Source organism: Nematostella vectensis, chromosome 9 (assembly GCF_932526225.1).
Source record: "Nematostella vectensis chromosome 9, jaNemVect1.1, whole genome shotgun sequence".
Taxonomy (NCBI): domain Eukaryota; kingdom Metazoa; phylum Cnidaria; class Anthozoa; order Actiniaria; family Edwardsiidae; genus Nematostella; species Nematostella vectensis.
This window is the reverse complement of record NC_064042.1, coordinates 12,799,465-12,820,444: the sequence shown is the minus strand read 5'-3', so window position 1 is coordinate 12,820,444 and position 20,980 is coordinate 12,799,465. Positions and strand designations below refer to the sequence as shown.

The 20,980-nt window shown below is 38.8% G+C and overlaps 4 protein-coding genes and 1 long non-coding RNA gene across 5 annotated transcripts; 1 reads left to right on the top strand and 4 right to left on the bottom strand.

Moving 5' to 3' along the window:
- The first annotated feature begins 1,081 nt into the window (after positions 1-1,081).
- On the top strand, positions 1,082-5,604 carry LOC5506778 (ectonucleoside triphosphate diphosphohydrolase 2). The gene is made up of 2 exons (XM_001627444.3): positions 1,082-1,276; positions 3,776-5,604. The coding sequence occupies exons 1-2, from the start codon at positions 1,201-1,203 to the stop codon at positions 4,990-4,992; spliced, it is 1,293 nt and encodes a 430-aa protein (XP_001627494.2). The 5' UTR covers positions 1,082-1,200; the 3' UTR covers positions 4,993-5,604.
- Positions 5,605-6,112: 508 nt separating this feature from the next.
- LOC116614349 (N-acetyllactosaminide beta-1,3-N-acetylglucosaminyltransferase 3) lies at positions 6,113-8,364 on the bottom strand. Its single transcript, XM_032375258.2, has one exon. The coding sequence runs from the start codon at positions 8,291-8,293 to the stop codon at positions 6,725-6,727; it is 1,569 nt and encodes a 522-aa protein (XP_032231149.1). The 5' UTR covers positions 8,294-8,364; the 3' UTR covers positions 6,113-6,724.
- Positions 8,365-10,236: 1,872 nt separating this feature from the next.
- Positions 10,237-12,036, bottom strand: LOC116614347. The gene has a single exon (XM_032375257.2). The coding sequence runs from the start codon at positions 11,934-11,936 to the stop codon at positions 10,380-10,382; it is 1,557 nt and encodes a 518-aa protein (XP_032231148.2). The 5' UTR covers positions 11,937-12,036; the 3' UTR covers positions 10,237-10,379.
- Positions 12,037-14,705: 2,669 nt separating this feature from the next.
- Positions 14,706-17,001, bottom strand: LOC116614348. Its single transcript, XR_004294480.2, has 2 exons — positions 16,710-17,001; positions 14,706-15,761 (listed from the first exon to the last, which is right to left on the bottom strand). It is a non-coding gene; the product is annotated as an uncharacterized LOC116614348 (long non-coding RNA).
- A 1,212-nt stretch (positions 17,002-18,213) lies between these two features.
- On the bottom strand, positions 18,214-19,858 carry LOC5506803 (beta-1,3-galactosyltransferase 4). The gene has a single exon (XM_001627428.3). It carries the CDS (start codon positions 19,757-19,759, stop codon positions 18,491-18,493), a length of 1,269 nt encoding a protein of 422 aa, XP_001627478.3. The 5' UTR covers positions 19,760-19,858; the 3' UTR covers positions 18,214-18,490.
- Between the last annotated feature and the right edge of the window lie 1,122 nt (positions 19,859-20,980).

Below are 20,980 nucleotides of genomic sequence, written 5' to 3'. Positions count from 1 at the left end.
TATAAAGACTGTAAGCATTAGATGCTTATCGCAGTCTAGATTACTGCTGTCCTCCTTTCATACACGAAATTCGGATTCGAATATGGTAGCAAGTCTTAGGTTAGGACTCTTAAGACGCAAACATTAAGTTCTTTACTCCATCAATATGCAAGTAACGAGGATAAATCAATCGTTTTGCTATGGTAATGGATAATTTGAGTCCCAAAACAAAGCTATGGCTTTGTCTTTTAAAACTCCTCTTACACTTTAAAACAACCTGGTGATTGCTGGTGGTTAATATTTGATGAAATGCACTAAAATCAGACAACTTTTTAAAGTACCAGTGCTCGAAAGGTGATCTTAATTAGGGGCCATCAACCATTGGATCTCTTGCGGGGAGTTATTTTTCTTTTCCTGCTCAATATTTTGATGTCATTTTAATCGCTCGATTGCTTCGGGCTCTCAGCTTGCGTTTTCTAGAATTATTCCCTAAAGATTTTGACAGGATGTAAATTTCTGTCCTTAAAATTGAATTCTGTGCAAAAGTGAGACGTGAATGTGGTATCCAAATAGCTGTTACAAATTCATCAGTTTATGTTATTATTGTTTTTGTTTTTCGTTTGATAATTTAGAAGACTGTGTTGGTATAACGAGTTGCTTTCAAATAATATGAAGATGAGTATTTGTCAATAAAAATGATGCGATATATATTACTACCGTGGCAAGGTTTACGGTAATGAATACAAAACTATTGAGAAAAATACATCCACATGAAATACGAAAACTACGAAAAATACAGGATTTTCTAGAGAATGATTAAAATATTGGTCAGCTGATTCAGTCAAATTGCTAAGATTCCACGGCAGGTCCTGACACAGTTCCTGGTTTACATGTAAATTCTCTTTACTATATCCATGAAATTATAGTGTTGAAATGAGGAGAATCTATAGAATGATATTTCTTAAAAAATCTAATGATCTTTCTTGATTTTCACCCAATCAAAACATTGTTATGCATATGCAATCATTAAGGAGAATTTTTCTTTTGATATGTTAACCTCTCAGATCACTTCACGGATCACCTCCCTTTAGGTGGGTCACATGCTATTATGAGCGTGTGTCCAAAAAAAACTGGCTCATCAGGACTAGGAAAACTCTTAGCCATGGATGATTAACCTCGAATTTGGTCAAAGAAGCAAAAGTGACAAAGAAGTCAGCAGCAATGTGGATAGGATTACTGATTTTGGTGGTCACTTGGACGGGAATCAGTGATGGGGCGACCATAGTGCAAACCACAGGTAAAAGACATGAATCATTTTTATAAAATGCTTTAGAACAATTCTTTATCGAAATCGCTTAGCTTCTCGTTTGGCATCAGTGCCAATTGAGTGCCAAATCGACCTAACTAATGTAATTCACTAAAACGATTATCAGAATGCGGTTTCGCCAAAAAACTCCGGGGTTCGCTCGCGGTCAAATCGCATTTGGTTGTCGTTTCGGTTCCTTTTTTTTCCAGAGCAAACGATGTAGCAATTTTTTTTATTACTTTAGTGACAAAGCGAAGGCGTTTTATGATCATAATTTGAAATAACTAAGATTTTCAGTCAACTTTCGCTAGTTACGCACGCGATAGAGAGCGTTACTTTCAGTCATTTTATTCCTGTTTTGCTCAGAATTTTTCTCCTAACTTAATAAATAGATGTCTGTTGAGACGTGTTTACAGTACAATAATAATTTGAAAGACTGTTTTAAAAGTCGTCAAAACAGAGACGTATACCGTAGAAATCCGGGGCGGGGGGGGGACCCTCCAGAAAAGTAGACGGGGTTGATCATCACATCTTTTAGGGTATAAAATTTCGACTGCCATCCCTTAGGGGGTGTTGAAGGATTTTGCTATTTCTTAGGGTAAAAAGTTCGACCAACTGCTATTCGAAAGGGGGTGTTTAACCCTCTTTTTTCGATTCTGCAAAAAAACCCTTTGACCACACCCAATTTGCAATCTCTTGACCACGCCCAAAGTGCCATCTAGGGTTAAAATCGATTTTGCCGACGATCACACCCGTCTGTTTTTATCGGAGCCCCCCACACCCAACCCAAAATGGGGGGGGGGGGGGGTGTAGAAACGGGCATATTCAGTGAAGTTTCTGGTCGCCACGTGGATGACGATGGTGTTGTTGGTGGCAAGGGTGAAATGATTATGATGAGTGGATGACGATGGTGTTGTTGGTGGCAAGGGTGAAATGATTATGATGAGTGGATGACGATGGTGTTGTTGGTGGCAAGGGTGAAATGATTATGATGAGTGGATGACGATGGTGTTGGTGGCAAGGGTGAAATGATTATGATGAGTGGATAACGATGGTGTTGTTGGTGGCAAGGGTGAAATGATTATGATGAGTGGATGACGATGGTTTTGTTGGTGGCAAGGGTAAAATGATTATGATGAGTGGATGACGATGTCGTGTTGGTGGCAAGGGGTAAATGATTATGATGAGTGGATGACGATGGTGTTGTTGGTGGCAAGGGTGAAATGATTATGATGAGTGGATGACGATGGTGTTGTTGGTGGCAAGGGTGAAATGATTATGATGAGTGGATGACGATGGTGTTGTTGGTGGCAAGGGTGAAAGGATTATGATGAGTGGATGACAATGGTGTTGTTGGTGGCAAGGGTGAAATGATTATGATGAGTGGATGACGATGGTATTGTTGGTGGCAAGGGTGAAATGATTATGATGAATGGATGACAATGGTGTTGTTGGTGGCAAGGGTGAAATGATTATGATGAGTGGATGACGATGGTGTTGTTGGTGGCAAGGGTGAAATGATTATGATGAATGGATGACAATGGTGTTGTTGGTGGCAAGGGTGAAATGATTATGATGAGTGGATGACAATGGTGTTGTTGGTGGCAAGGGTGAAATGATTATGATGAGTGGATGACGATGGTGTTGTTGGTGGCAAGGGTGAAATGATTATGATGAGTGGATGACGATGGTGTTGTTGGTGGCAAGGGTGAAATGATTATGATGAATGGATGACAATGGTGTTGGTGGCAAGGGTGAAATGATTATGATGAGTGGATGACAATGGTGTTGTTGGTGGCAAGGGTGAAATGTTTATGATGAGTGGATGACAATGGTGTTGTTGGTGGCAAGGGTGAAATGATTATGATGAGTGGATGACAAATGTGTTGTTGGTGGCAAGGGTGAAATGATTATGATTAGTGGATGACGATGGTGTTGTTGGTGGCAAGGGTAAAATGATTATGGGATAAGTATAATGTTTGCGAGCAGAATGATGATGATAATAAGGTTGATTATGGTTACAGCAATGGTATGATGAGCCTAATGTACATGATGATGGTTACAATAATTTTTATCGATGTCAGTGTTGGTAAGAATATTTACATGATGACGAAGGCTGCATATGACAAAATATTGGTTGTGTGGACATGACTGAAAAACATGACATGACGCTTCAAGTAAGCCCATATCTAATAAGGCGGAAAATTTATCTAAGTACTTAGTGAGTAATACAGAAAATATAAAATGCGACTTTTTGTAAAGTGTGATTGAAATTTGAGCTTTTCGTGCCTGAGCCTATACATAGCGCAAGGATGATCAAAATCTTGGTATGTGTATTTCGGTCTCATGTTATTTGTGTTTTGAAAAATAAGTCCTTCTTTCCCTATGTAGAATTGCGTGTTTTCGAAGTTTTTCCGTCATGTCGGTTGTGTGACAATGTTGGTGATGATGGTGGTGGTAGATAAAGTGATGTTAATGTTATATTTACAGCAAAACTCCACTTGTGCAAGCCCGACTGCACGGAATACGCCATCACGATAACCCCCTCCATTCACGGCGTCCACCTTAGAGTGTACAAATTCCATCGCCGAAAACACATCGTCCACCCTTCAGACATCAAGCAACTCAAGCCAAGACAAAGTTTCTACGAATGGGACATCAAAGCCGCTATGAATAGTTCCTGCCATCTGGTGGAAGCTCTTCAAAAACTCACCAAGGCTGCGACAAAAGTCATTCCCAAATCCTACCACCAGACAACGCCAATCTATGTCTTCATCCCTTATACTGTCAAACAAACCATGAAAGGAATGTTCCCTTCCTCTTTCTACGGGCCGTTGAAGCAATTCCTCGATGATCCAACTCAGCACCCCTTTCTGCCGACTTTCAGTCAGTCGATAACTGTCATTAAATGCGAGATATTGGCTTTGTTTCAATGGTCGACGTTGAATTTCCTTCGCGGTGCTTTTTTGCATGAACATTTTAAAGGTACAACAGATGTAGTGGGAATGATCGACTTTGATTTTAACATGAAGGTCTCAATTGGTTTTGAGACTAATTCTACGAGCCACAACATTACGGAGATTCTGACCATTTACTCAACGCCGCATTTTGTCGTCGCCAAATCATACACGAAAAGAGGTTATGACCATTTCTTAAAAGCGTACTTCGATACCATTGTCTCCCTTGTTTCCAAAAAACAGCTAGCTTCCAAGAAACCTTTAAAAAGCCCTTGTTCGCCCACGGGATCTTTACTGACGGTAACCAATGGAACAAGCACAAGGCTCTACATTGGAACAGGGAACATCAGCCACTGCAGACAAGTTCTCAAGAAAACAATCGACACATTCAAGCTCGTAGGACAAAGTCCTTACGCCATAGAGGGGGCAGCCTCAGCCAAGCTTTACGGTCTACCGGAAACAGCAAACGTCTTGAAGAAGATAGGCTGTAATGATTGTGAAGTCAGCTTTACTGCCACCAAAATTGACAAATTGGCGCGCGCGTATTGCAGCAAGAAGACAAAGGCCCGCGGTACGGAAGTCTGCGCAAACGCGAACTTCATCTACGTTATGATAACCCAAGTGTACCACATCCCAAAGGATACTAAAATTTTTGTGGCGAAGAAGGAGTATAACGGGCTTGAGATGACATGGGAGTTAGGGGTGCTTATACATAAGATGAATATGCTACTGGATTCGATGAAACCTTGATGATTCTCAGGCAACAAGTTCTTTTTAAGCCAAAGTGAAAATTGCACATTCTTCTTGGTCCAGCACAAAAGCCTTTTATTTTTCTAACATATCTAATATAATATTTAAATGATGAACTGAACTTAATGTAAGAACTAATACAAATTACTCGGATTTTCTTATATTTCAAAATACTATGACTGCGAAAAATAAACATGGGAAAACTCTCTATATATTCAGAGCAACTTGTTTGATCGGTGAAGCTACTGTAGAAACGGAACAAAACAAACAGCGAAAAATAAATTGGGCATCACCTTTCTATATTCAGGTCAATTTAAACATTGATATTATTTTACTGCTTATGGGTTGCTTACACAGAAAAGGAAATGAACTCGACACCAGCACCCATTTCTTATCTTGCCAATCCATGGAAAAAACACTGTAGATAGGTTTGCTTAATTTAGAAACCGATGTGAAACCATAAATGAACAGAAATAGAAATCGATGTGGATGAAACCATAAATGTACAGGACAAGGGATCTACCCCTTTCTTCAGGACCTCAACCATTTTTGTGTCTCTGATAAGCTTACTGAAGTCGATTCTGAACTTGATGAAACCACCAATGAACAGGACAATGGGTCTACACTTTTCTCTGTTCAGGGTTATCTGTATGGGCCCGTATCAGAGGGTGGGGCACTGGGGGCACGTGATCCCCAAGATGGTAAAATGAGATGTCTAGAGAAGCCCTTTCTTCAACTAGTTCACCAGTTTGGGAAAGGAAATCGTCCATGTAGAGTGAGGTAGGGATATATATATATATATATATATATATATATATATATATATATATATATATATATATATATATATATATATATATATATATAAGGGGTGTCCGAACAGAGGTAATCAATGATCATTCTAACCGCTCTATGAGCTTCGTGTGTTTTTTATTAAGAATTTCTCACAAAACCCAAAATCCACTAACTGTGAGCTTAGGCTCCCTGTGGAAATACACGGAAAACAATGGGTCCGGGCCCCTCTTCCTTGAAACTCTTCCTTTGCCCCCCCCCCCCCCCCCCCCCCCCTTCCTGGAACTTATGGATCCGCCCCTGCTTAAGGGAACATAAAAACACTTTGTTTCGACCTGCAAGCAATACCTTTATTGCGCGGCTATATATATATATATATATATATTTTCGTTAAATATTGTTAGTGGACCTGCCATTTGATGTATTTACAATAATAAATAAGCTTATGGCAAATTCTGTAGCATAATGAAATAACCTTCCCATTGGCTTGAGCTTGCAAAAAAGCCACCAAAAAGAGGGTCGTTTCCTTTTAAAGGATTGTAAAATACTATTGTATTAAGGTTTGATACCTGCGCATCCCCCCACCCCTTCAGCAAATCCTGGGTACACGCCGGTTGGCCGCTTAGAAGAGGTTTACAAGAAAAATTAGAGACTGAAAATATTGCGTCTATAATACTTTTTAAGTTGTAAAGCGTGTTTTACACGTTGAAAAAAAATCGTGTCATCTAATTCATTGTTCTTCGATCTGACTAGCAGAATTCTTTTTCGCATTGAAAAATACAGGAGGCATTACACTTTGGGCGACCGTGAAATAGTTGTAGCGCCCACTTAAAAAAGGTATAAAATACAGTGATTTGGTGACCAATACTTTGGGATCTGTACAAATGACTGCTTTATTGAGGTACAACCACTGTAAGCACCCCACTATGATTACCATTCATCATCTCCCTGCCCTGGGAATATAAGGGTAATAGTGTTGTCTTCTGTTGAAAAAGGGTCTTTCATCATACACGTCTTGGTTACTCGGGAGAAATGCCACTGTGACGTATACCAGGATCATGGATAACGAGATTAATATACCATACACAGCAGATAGTACGTTATCACTTCTTGGGGAGCTTCGTCGATGGCAGCGTTGCCACTCTTGTGAGGTCAACCTTGATGGATCAACAATAGGTAACTTTGAATGGATATATTCTATTAATTCCCCTTCCAACTTGTGGCCAACTGCAATAGCCGTTGCCCAATCACAGGCTTTAAAGTTTCGTATGTTTCCTGGCATCCAATCATTCAATAAAAACCCCGGTATAAAGACCGGCCTAATGCCCATATGCCGTAATAAGATCCCCATGTAAGCATCTTCAATGTGAAAGGGCTTGAAATGGTAAGTAAGTCGAATGAAATCGGGCAATAAGTTACTTGTAAACACGTAAAACGGGCCTCCACAATAAGGCGGGTAAACGTCCTCTCCAAAAAACGGCTTGCTTATGCCGTGTTTATTGTTTACATCGCGGTATACCTGTGCGTTTGTCATGACGTAGCCGCCAAAAAAGCGTTCTGGTACCGACTGCAGAATGTTGGTTAGCCGAGGTAAATAAATATAGGTATCGTCATCCCCTTTAAGAATAAACCTGCTTTTCACATTTTCCCTAGCCCATTTGAATCCCATGTAGACTTTTATTATAAGGTTGACGTAATTATCGGGAAAATCTCCAACCACGAGATCATTGTGTTGTTGTGATTCGGCTTCGATCTCCTTGTCGATTGTTTCATTATAACTTCGCCCCAAGAGGAAAACCAATCGAAAAGAACGGCCAACGGGGACTTTAAACGGAAATCCATGCTTCGCTCCTAGTCCAAAGCCGTCCGTCTGAACTCTCTTATTTGCCCATGTCTTTCGTATAGCATTTCTACGGTCCTTGTTCGTGCTCGAATGAACAGCCGAGTTGATAAGAATTAAAAGATATGGGCTCTCTTGGATTTTCGGGGCAATGCACGGAGATACCAAGGTAAAATTCAAGGGAGGCCAGAATTGATTTAAAATTCTAGTATCTAACGTAGGAGGTACGTGTAATATAGACGAAGAATTAGGTGAAGAATTTATGTCGAGAAGACTCGAATTAATAGTAGGTTGAAAAGCCGACGTTGATATCGCCGTAGTTCTCACCTTTTTAGGAAGTAAACGCATAATTTTCTTACGAGTTCTTCTCGGAGTTAGGTGTATAACCTTCGGGAAATTTCCCCTACTCAATGCATCCTCATTTTGTGTACCTTTAGTCGTTGTGAGTAAAGCAGGTGTTGTATTCAGAGCGCCAGAGTTTTTCTCGTTGAACTGGCGGGAACGACTCTCCGATCTTACGTACAAAACCTTCGTGACAAGAACAACTTGACATAGTATTACAAGGGCGAGAAATAACAGAAACATTTGTTTCCTATGACGACCATTAAAAGCAGATGTGAAAGTCATACATCGGAGTATTCGCGTAAAACAACCTCGTAAAGGCACCATTTTTCTCCCAAGTATAAATTTTCAAAGATGTGTAAATACACGGGGGCTTTCTCAGTCAAAGCTTGCATAATTTAGTGTCAATTAAAAAATTACTTATTAACAAAGTTCTGAATTGAAACTGTCATGAAATATCGGTTACTAGAGCAGATAGTGGAACTAACTTATATATGAGATCAGTATTAAATAAGAGAAACAATGGCAAAACGATTTATCCAATTGTGATTGTCTCGTTTTCTATTTAGAGATTTATAGGAAGTCCGACAGCAAAGTTTGTGTTTCAGTTAGTGGTACAAATAGAAATAAAATAAAACGAAATCTTGTAATTTGCCTCGAGAAAGCAAGCACCATCATTTACAGAGGATCATGAATAAATTTCTGAGATTAAATCAACAAGGAAAGTAACCATAAAACAATTCCACAGACACTTTGGTGATGGTGGTCAGTTGCCACGAATAAAATTATTTATTTATAGTCACTTCTTTTGTTTTACAAAAATTATTCCTAATCCCGAAAAATAGAGTCTGTTTTAGTTTACTTAACATCTATTACGTTAACATTGATTCGAACTCCCTTTACTTCAACCGAAGAAGCATGAATCCCGCACCTCATTTACAGCTCCCACTATCCATATATTTAGACAAATCTTTTATTTAAATAGGGACTATTGTTAAAAAAAATTAACAAATAAATTATAGACCAGAATTATAAGGCTTCCAAAGTATTATTTCTTTACACAAAAGATTTGTTTTAGTCTATATATAACATTACTTGATTCCAGTAACGTATTATTCTAGCTAGAAAAAAAAAATTCTCTATTACTTTATTCGATATTATTTTTTGCATCGATATTGACCCATTTCATTTCTGATTTGTAGGGGTAGCGGTGAGTATACCACGAGATTTCGAAAGTCTTAAAATCGCAAACTCTCGGAATCTCGGCGTTGTTATGCAGGTCTCGAAGTGTTTTTTTTTTTCTGCCACCGTCTCGGAGTCTCGCATTTTCAAACTCGATCTTGGAGTCAAAAATATTGGTTAAACGCGATGGATCTGTTTTATGTTGTTCACCATGGCCCGGGCACAGGCAGTCCAAGGCTCAGGAGGCTACTGTCAAATAATAGCAAAAAAAAAATTTCTTTATCGTGAAAAATAAAACTTAAGACCGTGTAATATTGTGTTTGAGTCTTCCTTTATTTCAATTTTGCCGATAGAATGTCAGTAGAGCGAGTTTGAAGCCCGCTACAAAAAGAAACACAATTCGTAGCGGGCTTCAAACTCCCTCGACTGACATTCTATCGGCAAAATTGAAATAAAGAAAGACTCAAACACAATATTACATGGTCTAAAATTTTATTTTTCACGATAAAGTATTTTTTTTTTGTTAACATACAAATTCCCCCATACGTTCTTTATAAGCCACTGACAGTAGCCTTGGGCTGCCTGTGGCCCGGGTTTCCTCTTCTCAGGCTCGGAGAGACCTGAAAAGCTCGGGCTCGGTTTCCGAAATTTGAAAAATCTGAATCACGGGTCTCGGCAAGTCTCGGATTTACCCATCGCTACCCCTACTTGTATATTTTTTAAGCATATCTTATAAGTATTTGGTTACCAGCGCCCTTGATGTATTTTTACATCATGATAAACAAATTTTATAGTGTTATTGACTCAATTAATTCCATTTCTGATTTATATATATTTAAGCTACCAGCGCTCAGGCGTTTGATAAAGACAGGCAATTAATAATTTTATGTTTTTTATTTAATAACAGAAAACGAAAATATTACGAATTCTCGTAATGTAATGCATTTCTATGATCATAATTTTTTTTACAAGCATTATACTGCACAATGTCTATTTCGTCGAAATTGGTTCTAAGTTCAGCTATGCTGGCATTGCATATTTTGCCCCAAAACCAATTTTGTTTATGTTTGATAATGTATTATGGATAATTTTATGTCGTTGCAGGATTCAATTTTTAGGTTTGGGGTCCCTGGACGTTTCATAGGGGAAACCTGACACCCCCCCAACCCACCCACCCACCCCCCTCCCCCCCGCCCTCGTTAAATATATAATATTAATATACAAAAGGACTTTAGAGATTAACGGAATTTCTCCTAAGCCTTTGATAGCGTGGCATCAATCGTCTCCTGTTCTGAATAAACCCATAATCTTCCGGGTAGTCGAACTGCCCAGGGAGAAACGCTACCACGATATATATAAAAATCATAGTTAAACTAAGGAAAATACCGCACACAGCAGCTACGATGTTCCCTTCGTTCGTTCCCGGTTGCCGCCTTCGTCGACACTTGAGCCAATCCGCCTGCGTCAGGCTTTCCGGGTCGATTGAAGATATTTTGGAATGGACGTGATCAATGTGTGAACCGTTAAAACTGTGACCTACAGCTATAGCCATGGCCCATTCGCAGTCCTTGATGAAGGGTAGGCTCGAAGGCATCCAATCGCCCAACATTACTCCATACATAGGCGAAGGCCTGACGTTAATGTGGCGTAATAAAATGCCCAAGTAAGCGTCTTCTACGTGGAACGGACGAAAACGAGTTGTCAGACGTATGAAATCTGGTAGAAGGTTTTTAGTAAATGCGTAAAACCCGCCACCACAGTAAGGTGGATATCGCTTCTCTGAATAGTACATCATGCTGATCGCATGTTTGTTGGTGATACTTCTGAATACTGGGGCATCCTTCCAAACAAGCCCTCCAAAGAATCTCGGACCTGCCTTAGCCAGACGATGTGTCAATCGCGGAAGGTAGAGATACAGATCATCGTCTGCTTTGATGACAAATTTGGAGTTCATGTTCTCTTGAATCCACTTAAACCCCATGTAGACCTTGATGATCAAGTTGGTATAATTATCGTGAAAATCACCCACTACAATATCATTATATAGCTTAGCCTCCGTGGCGATTTTGTCATCTAGGACTTTGTCGTAACTTTTACCTAGTAAAAACACTAACTTGAAGGAAAGGCTGTCTACTTTGGAACCTGTGTCGTTGGTTGATCTTCTACCATTTCCCCATGTCCTACGAATTGCATTTCTTCTATCTAAATGCACGCTGGAATGAACACCAGAGTGAATCATAATCACAACAAAGTACTCATTATCGTCCGCAATCGGCGTTATAACAGGCGTTAGAAGTTTAAATTCCACAGTTGGCCAGTACTCGAACACGATTCTGTGATCTAGTGTTGGCTTAGCAGTCTCATTCAACGTCCTATTGATAGACACTATGATATCATTGACATTAATAAATCCATGTATTGAGGAAGATTGATTAATAGTATGGTCTTCGCTGCCACCATGTCTTCTCGAGTTTCTAAGGCTTTTAGCCTTCCATCCCTTTTCCGTTCTACCATTAACAGCGATATGTTTCGTCAATTCTAGCGACAGAGTATTCGAGATATTTTTTGTGTTGTTTACTGTTGTTGTTCTTGTGCTATCATAACGGCGAACCTCAGAGTTGGGATAAAACATCTCTCGGCTGACGATAAGAACTTGGCAAAAGATCACTAGGGAAAAGATGAAAAAAAACGCCAGTGGTCTCTTGTGAAATCCTCCGGGATTGCCAAAGAACTTGCGACACAGTCGTTTCAATCTGACAGACGCCATGTTTGTTCGAGCATGTGTCATTTGCGTGAGTCCGTACGTTAATTATCAGCACAATAAGTCTGAATTATTCATGTTGCTCCTACCACGAAATGCAAATTTGTAATCCACAAACATGGATTATCTGGTAGAAAAAGGAATACAAGGTCACATCTTTTGTTTTTCAAAAAGACATTGTTGATTAATGATATCTTTTACTGCTTTACGGCACCCATCTATCATTTTCTACTAAATATCTGTTCAGAAAGGTTGCCTAGAACTTTCGAGTCTTAGTGGCTGCTCAACTAAAATGCTCGAGACCTTGAATTAGGTCTCCTAGGATTCTCCTACTACAAGAATAGATTTCAGACATCGTTACGTCTCAAAAGGTCCCCATCGGATATCAATTTTTCTCTAGCATCTTCTGAAAACCCGGGATTAATACCTAAAAAAGATATTTCAGCGCGGAAAACCCTAAGAAATGATAAAATATAGGTTATACAAGACATAAAATACTTTAATAGTTATTTTACACTTTGTTTGCTGGGTGCACCCAAACTACCGCATCTGTTATTCACTAAGGCGAACATCGCTGAAAAGTCACGGACAATTTTTGAAGGAGTTTTTTCTTAACACATTCACTACTTTATTCCATATTCAAGTAATTATCCATGTTGTAGTAACTGGGATCTGATTAAATATGGCACGAACGACGATAAAATCAATAGAGAAAAGCAGCACAATTTCTTTTTTTATGTGAATTTCAGCTGTTTTACAACAAACGACTTGGAAAAACCCTCCAGATTAATTTCAAACTCTACAAAACAGACTCGTACCCAGTCACTAGAAGTTGGAAGAGGCGCGAGACACAGTCTGTACTTCCCATAAAGCAATGCGCGCCAGGAAAAAAGCGAAACGCTGGCGAGAGACCACCAAGTAATGCTGTTTGAACACCTTGTTTCCATTAAACACCTCTGGCTGGTGCTGGCGAGTGTTGGATAATTTTAATAAAAAATTTCCTAAAAGCAGTGTGTTAAGTAGCGCAAATGATGCCATGCCTTGTATGCAGGAATGATCGCGATGGCTTGATACGTTCCTCATTCCACAGAATTAAAGAACAATCATTATTATTAATTCCTTAAGGTAATTCTCTTAAATTGCACTGCGCACCCCTTCTGCGCATAGTTGCGAACGCTGTTTGTTCGAATTTTCCGGTATTAAGTGCGCCCGCGCGCCACAGTTGTACAAGAAAACACAGCAAAAGGCGCGCGTTTTTTACTTAAAATCGGTTTAACAGAAAAACGAAGTCGGTTACCCCCATTTTTTATTTGCTCAAATAGTTAAATATATACGGAAAAATGATATACCGAAAGAAGAAAAAAAGTTGGGTTGTAGAAGTTTTTTTATTTCTCTTAAAAGCCGTAAAAATACTTCAAAATGGCGCTTTTTACCGTATGAATAGTGGCGAAAACAATGTCTTTTAGTGCGATCTCTTAAAATTTGATTTGTTTTGAACATTAGCTACTACGGGTTATTGTTTAGGAGATCGGATTTTGGCAGCTCGACAAACAGAACATAATTTTCTAAAGACTATAGGCACTCTTTTTGAAAACGGGATTTTTCCTTGCGCGATCAGTAAAAACGCGTCATCTCTACGCCCCTCTGTTGTGAAAACGAGGTCAGTACCCCCATTTTTTATTACATTTTTTGAAAGACCTTAACTACAATATTGTTTATGCCAAGTTAAAAAAATTCTAACTATTTCAAGGGAATTACCTTAATCTAGTTTTACAGGTGGAATCTCTTTTTTGCAACAGAATTAATCTTGTTTTTACCCTTACAGTGTAACGCGCGCTAGCTCGGCCATCTTATAATTTTGTAAAAACCCAATGACATGAACTTCACTAGTCAAACAAAAGATAAATGCTGAGTGCACATCAGTATCCTCAGTTAAGAAAGGCTTGTCAAAATAAAACTTTGGCCGGCTAACTTTATATTGATAGCGCGCCTCAATATAAAGTGCACCTATTTGTCTGTTTTCTGATGGTTTGTTACACACCTATTCCACAAAAGGTTGTCAGTGCAAATGGTAAATTGCTTATGGGTACTAATTATTGGTAAAATTAAAGGTGTTAAATAAAGTCCAGCAATGTCAAAGCCAAGCATTGGTTACCTTTAATGGATAATTGTTTTGATTTATCCATATTCTTCGAGACGCATGGTTTCGTAGAACTGCCATTTGCCAATCGCCATTTGCACCGACAACCTTTATTGGAATAGGTGTATGCACCATTCTACATTGCCACCCACTGACCCTGTGCGCAGGCGCATGCACCTTGCACGGCAAAAAAAAGTCCGCGTTTTCTGTTCGAATAATGCGAGGAAAATTCGCAGAAAACGCAACATGATCGTGGCATTTTCCTCGAATTATCCGATCGGAAAACGCGCGTTTTCCTCGGCATTTTCCTAACAGTTTTCCAAGTTTGGAGTACGTGCCGTTTTCTTTCACGTTTCCCAGAATGTGAAAATTCAGAAAAATGAGAGTTTCCCTTCTAAGGAAAACGGAAGGAAAACTCGCGTTTTACCAGGCGGAAAATGTAAGTTTTCCTACTTGATCATTGCAGGATTATTCGAGGATAATGCGCGTTTTCCCTACAGGGTTATTTTAGAAAATTCCAGTTTTCCCAGCATATTCCTTTCAGGATTATTCCTTCAGAATTTGGGTTTTCTCCGCTCTTTCCCGCTGGATCATCAACCTTTTACCTTTCCTCTCTCAGATTTGTCTATGTATTTTAAGATAACCAACACATTATGTTAATAAAATTCAAATTTATTTAACATGTCACATCGTATCGTAATTTTACAACATATCACATAAATAGTTTCTTGTAAACGTTCCCTGCTTAAAATCCTATATACTTTGAATAAACAGCATGTCATTATAATCGTTCATATCAAATAACAACTTGTAATCGCTCTCAAATAAATAAGTATTTAAACTATTATAACTCGCATAAACAATTGGAACGTAAAAGAATACCTAATAACCCCCTAATATAATTTTCGTATAAAAGGTACTGTGCAATACATCTTCCACTTAGTAAAATCGCTGAGCTTCTCTAAAAACATTCGATAAAAAAATAACTAAATGAACACTACTAAATAAATAAATGCCACAAGGTGAGGGTCCAAAAAGAAATATCTTTTTTAAATAGAACATATTGAACTTTTACAATTGCAGTGAGCACCTGTGTATAAGAACCTGTTGGCCTAAAATGTTCAAATTAGAACCCCATTTTTGTATAAGAACCTATTAGGCCAAGCATTTGGAGCAGGTTCATAATTTTAGAGATGAGGATGGCCAGGAAAAAAAAAGAAAAATAAGAAGGCTCTTTTAACAATCTACATCAATAAGTCTGCCTGACAATGCTACCACAACTTCATATAAAAATAAGAATCTACTATAAGAGGAAGAGCCTATAGTAAATAGCCTAAAATATTACTGAGCACCTCTCATATAAGAACATGTTTAGGCTATAGTAACTCAGAAAAAAGTAGGTTCTTATTGCGTGTGTTTACTGTAGATGTATTGCAAGAAGGACTGTATGAAATGCCATGAAATTCTAGATACTACTACTCAGGTTTTCCAGTGATCCAGCCATGGAGAGCCTATGTCTCCTGGTTCTTTGCTTACTGACAATCCCAGAGTCTACAATTGAAGAAAACATGTCCCTTCATGCCTTACATCTAGTTGTTGATATAAAGATCCCAAGGTCTTCAAAGCACCAGCTGGATAACCCATCATCATGTTGCATCCTGGCTTTGCTTCTCTCTCCTCTGTGGCAAAAGACGCTTGGTGTTATTTCATTTCTGCAATGATTACATAAATGGACATTTAAAATGTTAACTGTTTTTGTTATATAAGAGCTTATGCTCAGGGTAAGGAGACCATGATCCATGAGTGGGTGCAAATTCAACTATTTGAGATTATTAGGTGGTGTTTCCCATCCCGATTTCTAGAAAAACAAAATTGTGGGTGGGTGGCATTTTATTTTATTGTCCATATTTTTATTTTTTTCTGCTAATTTTTTTTTACATGACAATACATGTTTGGAAGACAACAAGGTATATTCCTTCATTCTTCAGAGCATTTTGTTATCACAAATTACTAATGTTTATTCTGTAATGTTTACAATGTAAGTGGCACTAGGTTACTTATATTTTCTATAGCCATTTAGTTAATAGTAACAAATATTTGTTTAAGTTGCCCCAAAAATGACACGGGCGGGGAGAGGTAACAAATTTTATTTTATTTTACTTTGCCCAGTCTGTACTTATTTATTATGTCCAGATGCAAAAATTTAAACGGATTAAAGTATTCAATCAAATATTTAGATATAATCAAATACAATCGAATTATGTTCAATAATCAAACAGAATCTAATTATAAAAATTCTTCAGGAAATCGAACACAGTCGAACGCTTGGTTGTAATTCGATTGTGTCGGTTATACCTTGGAGGACCAAGCACAGAGTAAATTGATCTTATTTAGTTTATGTCGTTGGGGCTTCAGTATAATGGCGCCTATTTACCAAATCGACGTGCCTCAAGAGGACGCGTCTAATAAACACACATAGAAAGGAGGAAACACTTTGTCCACATTTTCTCAATCTTAAACTTGAGTTGAAAGGCAAACTTACACATAACATTATCGAGATAACGGCTATTTGGCTTTTTCACAACCTCATCATCTCAACGAGTGATTGTTTGAATGCCAAAACGCTCGTAATTAATTAGTGTTTCTACTAGAATACTCACCATTTCGACTTGAATTCTCCTTGAGCATGGGTAAAGGCCAGTTGCTATAGCTGTTGTAGAGAAATTTTCGCAAAAACTAAGCTGAAACCCGCTATAAACCTCACAAAGACTGATCCAACCGTGTTCTCTTTTGAATTTGAATTTTGCCTCGTTTCCACCCACTGGACTTAGTACTCGCGCCATGCATTCACAGGTAGCCCAAAGCCAGATCCCCACAACAACTCCGCCAATTTGTTCGAGAGGATCTATTTCAGGCAAGGAACCGGCATCTTGCATTTTGTATTACTCGCGTTATCCTTCTCGGTAAACGCCGGGAAAACGCGAATTTCCCTACCAAGGAATATGCGAGGAAAATGCGACCAAACGGTGTTATTTTACGGGGTTAATTTTTCATGCGTTTTCTAGACAGGAAATTCTTTTTGGATTACTCGCGTTATCCTCTCGCAACGCCGCGGAGAGCGCGATTGATTTTTCCAAATTTTCCTACCAAGGAATATGCGAGGGAAATGCGACCAAACGGGGTTAATTTTCCATGCGTTTTCTGGTCAGAAAATCTTTGGATTACTCGCGTTATCCTTCTCGGTAAACGCCGGGTAAACACGATGGATTTTTCCACATTTTCTTTCCAAGGAATATGCGAGGAAAATGCGACCAAACGGGGGTATTTTACGGGGTCAATTTTCCATGCGTTTTTTGGTCAGAAAAATCTTTGGATTACTCGCGTTATCCTCTCGGTAAACGCCGGGAAAACGCGATTGATTTTTCCAAATTTTTCTACCAAGGAAAATGCGAGGAAAATGCGACCAAACGGGGTTATTATACGGGGTTAATTTTCCATGCGTTTTCTGTTCAGGAAAAGCTTTGGATTACTCGAGTTATCCTTCTCGGTAAACGCGAAAAAACGCGATGGATTTTTCCAAATTTTCTTGCAAAGGAAAATGCCTGGAATATCTCAGATTATCGGGAGCCTGAAAATGTGAGATTATCTGATGTGGGAAATGCGAGGAAAACCTATGCTTTGACTTGGCTAGATTGATATAAGTGAAAGGTTTTAAGAACTTTAAAGCCAGTATTTCGGATTCTTAAACAAAATGCTTTAATCAGGGAGATGGCCTTGTCATGCTTTATTAACAACCTGCTCCTCAACGTTGAGTGTTGAGCTTTGGAAGAAACAGCACCGTGCGTCAGCTGCGTAAACTTTCTTTTGTTCACGAGAATTGTCCTAGTGGCAATATTTAGGCAAACAGCCTCCAGTATCCAAGATACTTTCAGCGTATATTAAAATTTTCAAATACAATCAAACGCGTATGAATGCGATGGAGAACTTCAACTTTCTGTTATGAAAAGGCATCTTGCTATTATGTCTTGCTGACAAAAGATATTTCTGTAAATTCAAACCAGGTTTATAAGGGCACAAAGCCCAAAAGCTGTCCAGCGGGGTTCCACCGTACTCGATAGCAAAGCCCCCCCTTAATCTACCATCAATAGCAAACAAGCCGCATCGTAAGATTTCTTTGGGATGATTTATTTAGAATCAGTTAGTTGATGCTCATATTCAAGATTAGGGTAAAGTCTTTAGCAGACCTGATAGATCTCTGATATCTAGGTGTGGCAGAGTTATTAGGAAAGTGGATCCATCTACATTTACAGCAAAGTTTAAAAAAGAGTTGATATATCTAGAATTATTATAGCGCAAAGTTTCTAGTAAAGTTGATCTATTAAGGGTTTCTGCAAAGGTTCTGATAAAGCTGATCTTGTAGCGCAAAGTTAGTAGAGTTGATCTATTTGGTATAAGCGCAAAGATCCCAGTCGTCGGGTCCCAACTTTTCAGGATTCACCGCCCTAATCCGGCTATGCAAGTCATGGATGTGTGAGGCGTCTAGCTTGTGGCCTACCACGGTACTGGTGGCCCAAGAGCAATTCTTCACATTTGGTATATGTCCAGTTATCCATTCACTCAATGTTATACCCCCAAACGGCGTCGGCGTAACACCCATGTGCTTTAATAAAATACCCAGGTAGGCGTCTTCAACATGAAACGGTCGATATTTAGATGTCAGGTTGATGAAATGGGGAAGGAGGTTAGTGGTGAATACATAGAAGCCATCGCAGTAAGGCGGGTAAAATTTCTTGTCGTAGTACCGTTTGCTTATTGCGTGTTTACTCTTGATGTCACGAAGGACGTAGGCTTTCCACCACACACGCCCGGCAAAGAACCGTTGATGGTGAGGTGTTGTTAAAAGAGAGTCCAAAATACGGGGTACATTCAGATAGAAGTCGTCATCACACTTCGCCACAAACTGCGTTCTGAGATTCTCGTGTATCCATTTGAATCCCATGAACACTTTTATAATAAGATTAATGTAGTTATCTTTGAAGTCTCCTATTATAAGATCATTGTTCTCTAAAGCTTCGTGTGCTGTTCCGTTGTTTATAGTGTCGTCTTCACTAAATCCAAGAACGAAAATCACCTTGTATAACAGCAATCTGTTGCCTTGAGAATACGTTTCGTTGGCATAGGTTTGTCGTATAGCATCTCTGCGATGCCTGTGTACTGGTGAATGTACTCCTGAATGTACCATGATCACAAGAAAGTAGTTCTCGTCATCAGCTCTCGGCGCTACGAACGGGGTTACCAGTCGAAAATCCACGGGCGGGTAAAAATTGTTTTCCATATCAGGAAGCTTTCCATCCATTCTTGTTTTATCAGCTTCGATTTCTTCCATCTTCGATTTTTTCCTGAGCCTTTCATTAGATTTTTTTGCACTCTGCCAAATTCCCGACAAGTATTTTGCGATACCTTTTTCTGCAAATAGCTGTTGCGATTCACACACATCTGAACTGTTCACGTTGGTATTTGGATGACTTATGGAGAGTGAACTGTTCAAGGCACAAGTACGACGTCCTTTTCGTCCTTGGTAAACGAATATCGCGCTTTTGGTAAAAAACACAATTTCGAGGGCGACAAACACACACAGCGTATAAAATACTACACATCTCTTCGTTAAACGGAATAACCGAAAGGCTTTGTACCATTTACGAACTCTCATCTCCTAGTAAAAAACAATATTCCCATCTCTGCCGAAGGTACTGCACCTTGTTATGGCTATTTGTTAAGGTAATAAGAAGTCCTTGATTGGTATTTTTTAATTTATTACCAAAGATTGGATCCTTCTAATAGATGCGCATTTTGAAATGCAATTAAAATCACTTGAGAACACTTAATAAAACAATAAACGTATACTTGACTTAACTCACGTATATTTTCACACAATCTGGTTTATAAAATACGTTGGATACCGTTTATGGTTATTCTAAAACCGACTAATATAGCTCGATATCATATCACAATTCAAAACTGTTTTATTTTCTAGACTATACGATCTAGTCTACAAAATACTGTCGATAGTATGCACGCTATGTTTGTTATAAACCCGACTTATTCGCAAAATATTGTTCCTTAAATTTAAAAAAAATGCCAACAAAATGATGGAGCAATCGTAGTATGATGAAGAGACGGTTTGCAGTGAGTATTTCAGTTTTTATTATGTTTTGATACCAGTGTTACGAGGTTTTTGTGGTTCCTTTATGGTATTGGGGGTAGCTGGGGATCGTACACGCTGAGCAAGGGTTGACCGTCTTCTTTGTTCTTTATTTCACCGCTTGAGTGTTTACAAATGGTAGAGCTACCACTGGCTAGCGGGAGGTTGGCTGTAAGAAGGCAAGTACTTTCGGAAGGTAGTGAAGGAACATCTCTTTCCCGGAAAGTTGCCGAAGCCAACTTTAGAGAGTCCTGACTAAACCAACCTAGAGCAGTGCCGTGTAGCGTCCTCGCAACAGTTACAGCACAATCCTAGAGCTAGTTACTATGCTGCTCAATTTATACTAATCTCATTAATAAACTGGTCAAACTGGTTTTAAGATCGGGTGTTGACTTTGGGAAGAAAATCAACTATGAAATAATAAATGACTTAGAATAAATTCCTTCGATAGAAATAGCAAGAGCAGTAGAAAAGGAAGAGTTTGACTATAGTAATATGCAAAATTAAGTAATGTAACAGCGGTAAGATTAAGGATAAAGGTAACTTTAACTGTTATTTTAGCCTGGCAAATATAAAACTTGTTTTGCTAACAGTAACTACGCATGCTTAGTCAAACAATGAAAAGATCCACGTAAAGCAAATAAGTGAAATGTTGAATGGAAAGTGAAAGTAAATATCTGACTGACGTGTCGGAAACGACTTTTGCATAGATTAACAATTCCTTCATAA

What these genes read in the sequence shown, in the direction of transcription:
- LOC5506778 (XM_001627444.3), top strand. Translation starts at nt 1,201, where the DNA reads ATGTGGATAGGATTACTGATTTTGGTGGTCACTTGGACGGGAATCAGT. An exon ending in GACCATAGTGCAAACCACAG is followed by an intron (nt 1,277 to 3,775) that starts GTAAAAGACATG and finishes TTATATTTACAG; the next exon opens with CAAAACTCCACTTGTGCAAG.
- LOC116614347 (XM_032375257.2), bottom strand. Translation starts at nt 11,936, where the DNA reads ATGACACATGCTCGAACAAACATGGCGTCTGTCAGATTGAAACGACTG.
- LOC116614349 (XM_032375258.2), bottom strand. Translation starts at nt 8,293, where the DNA reads ATGGTGCCTTTACGAGGTTGTTTTACGCGAATACTCCGATGTATGACT.
- LOC5506803 (XM_001627428.3), bottom strand. Translation starts at nt 19,759, where the DNA reads ATGAGAGTTCGTAAATGGTACAAAGCCTTTCGGTTATTCCGTTTAACG.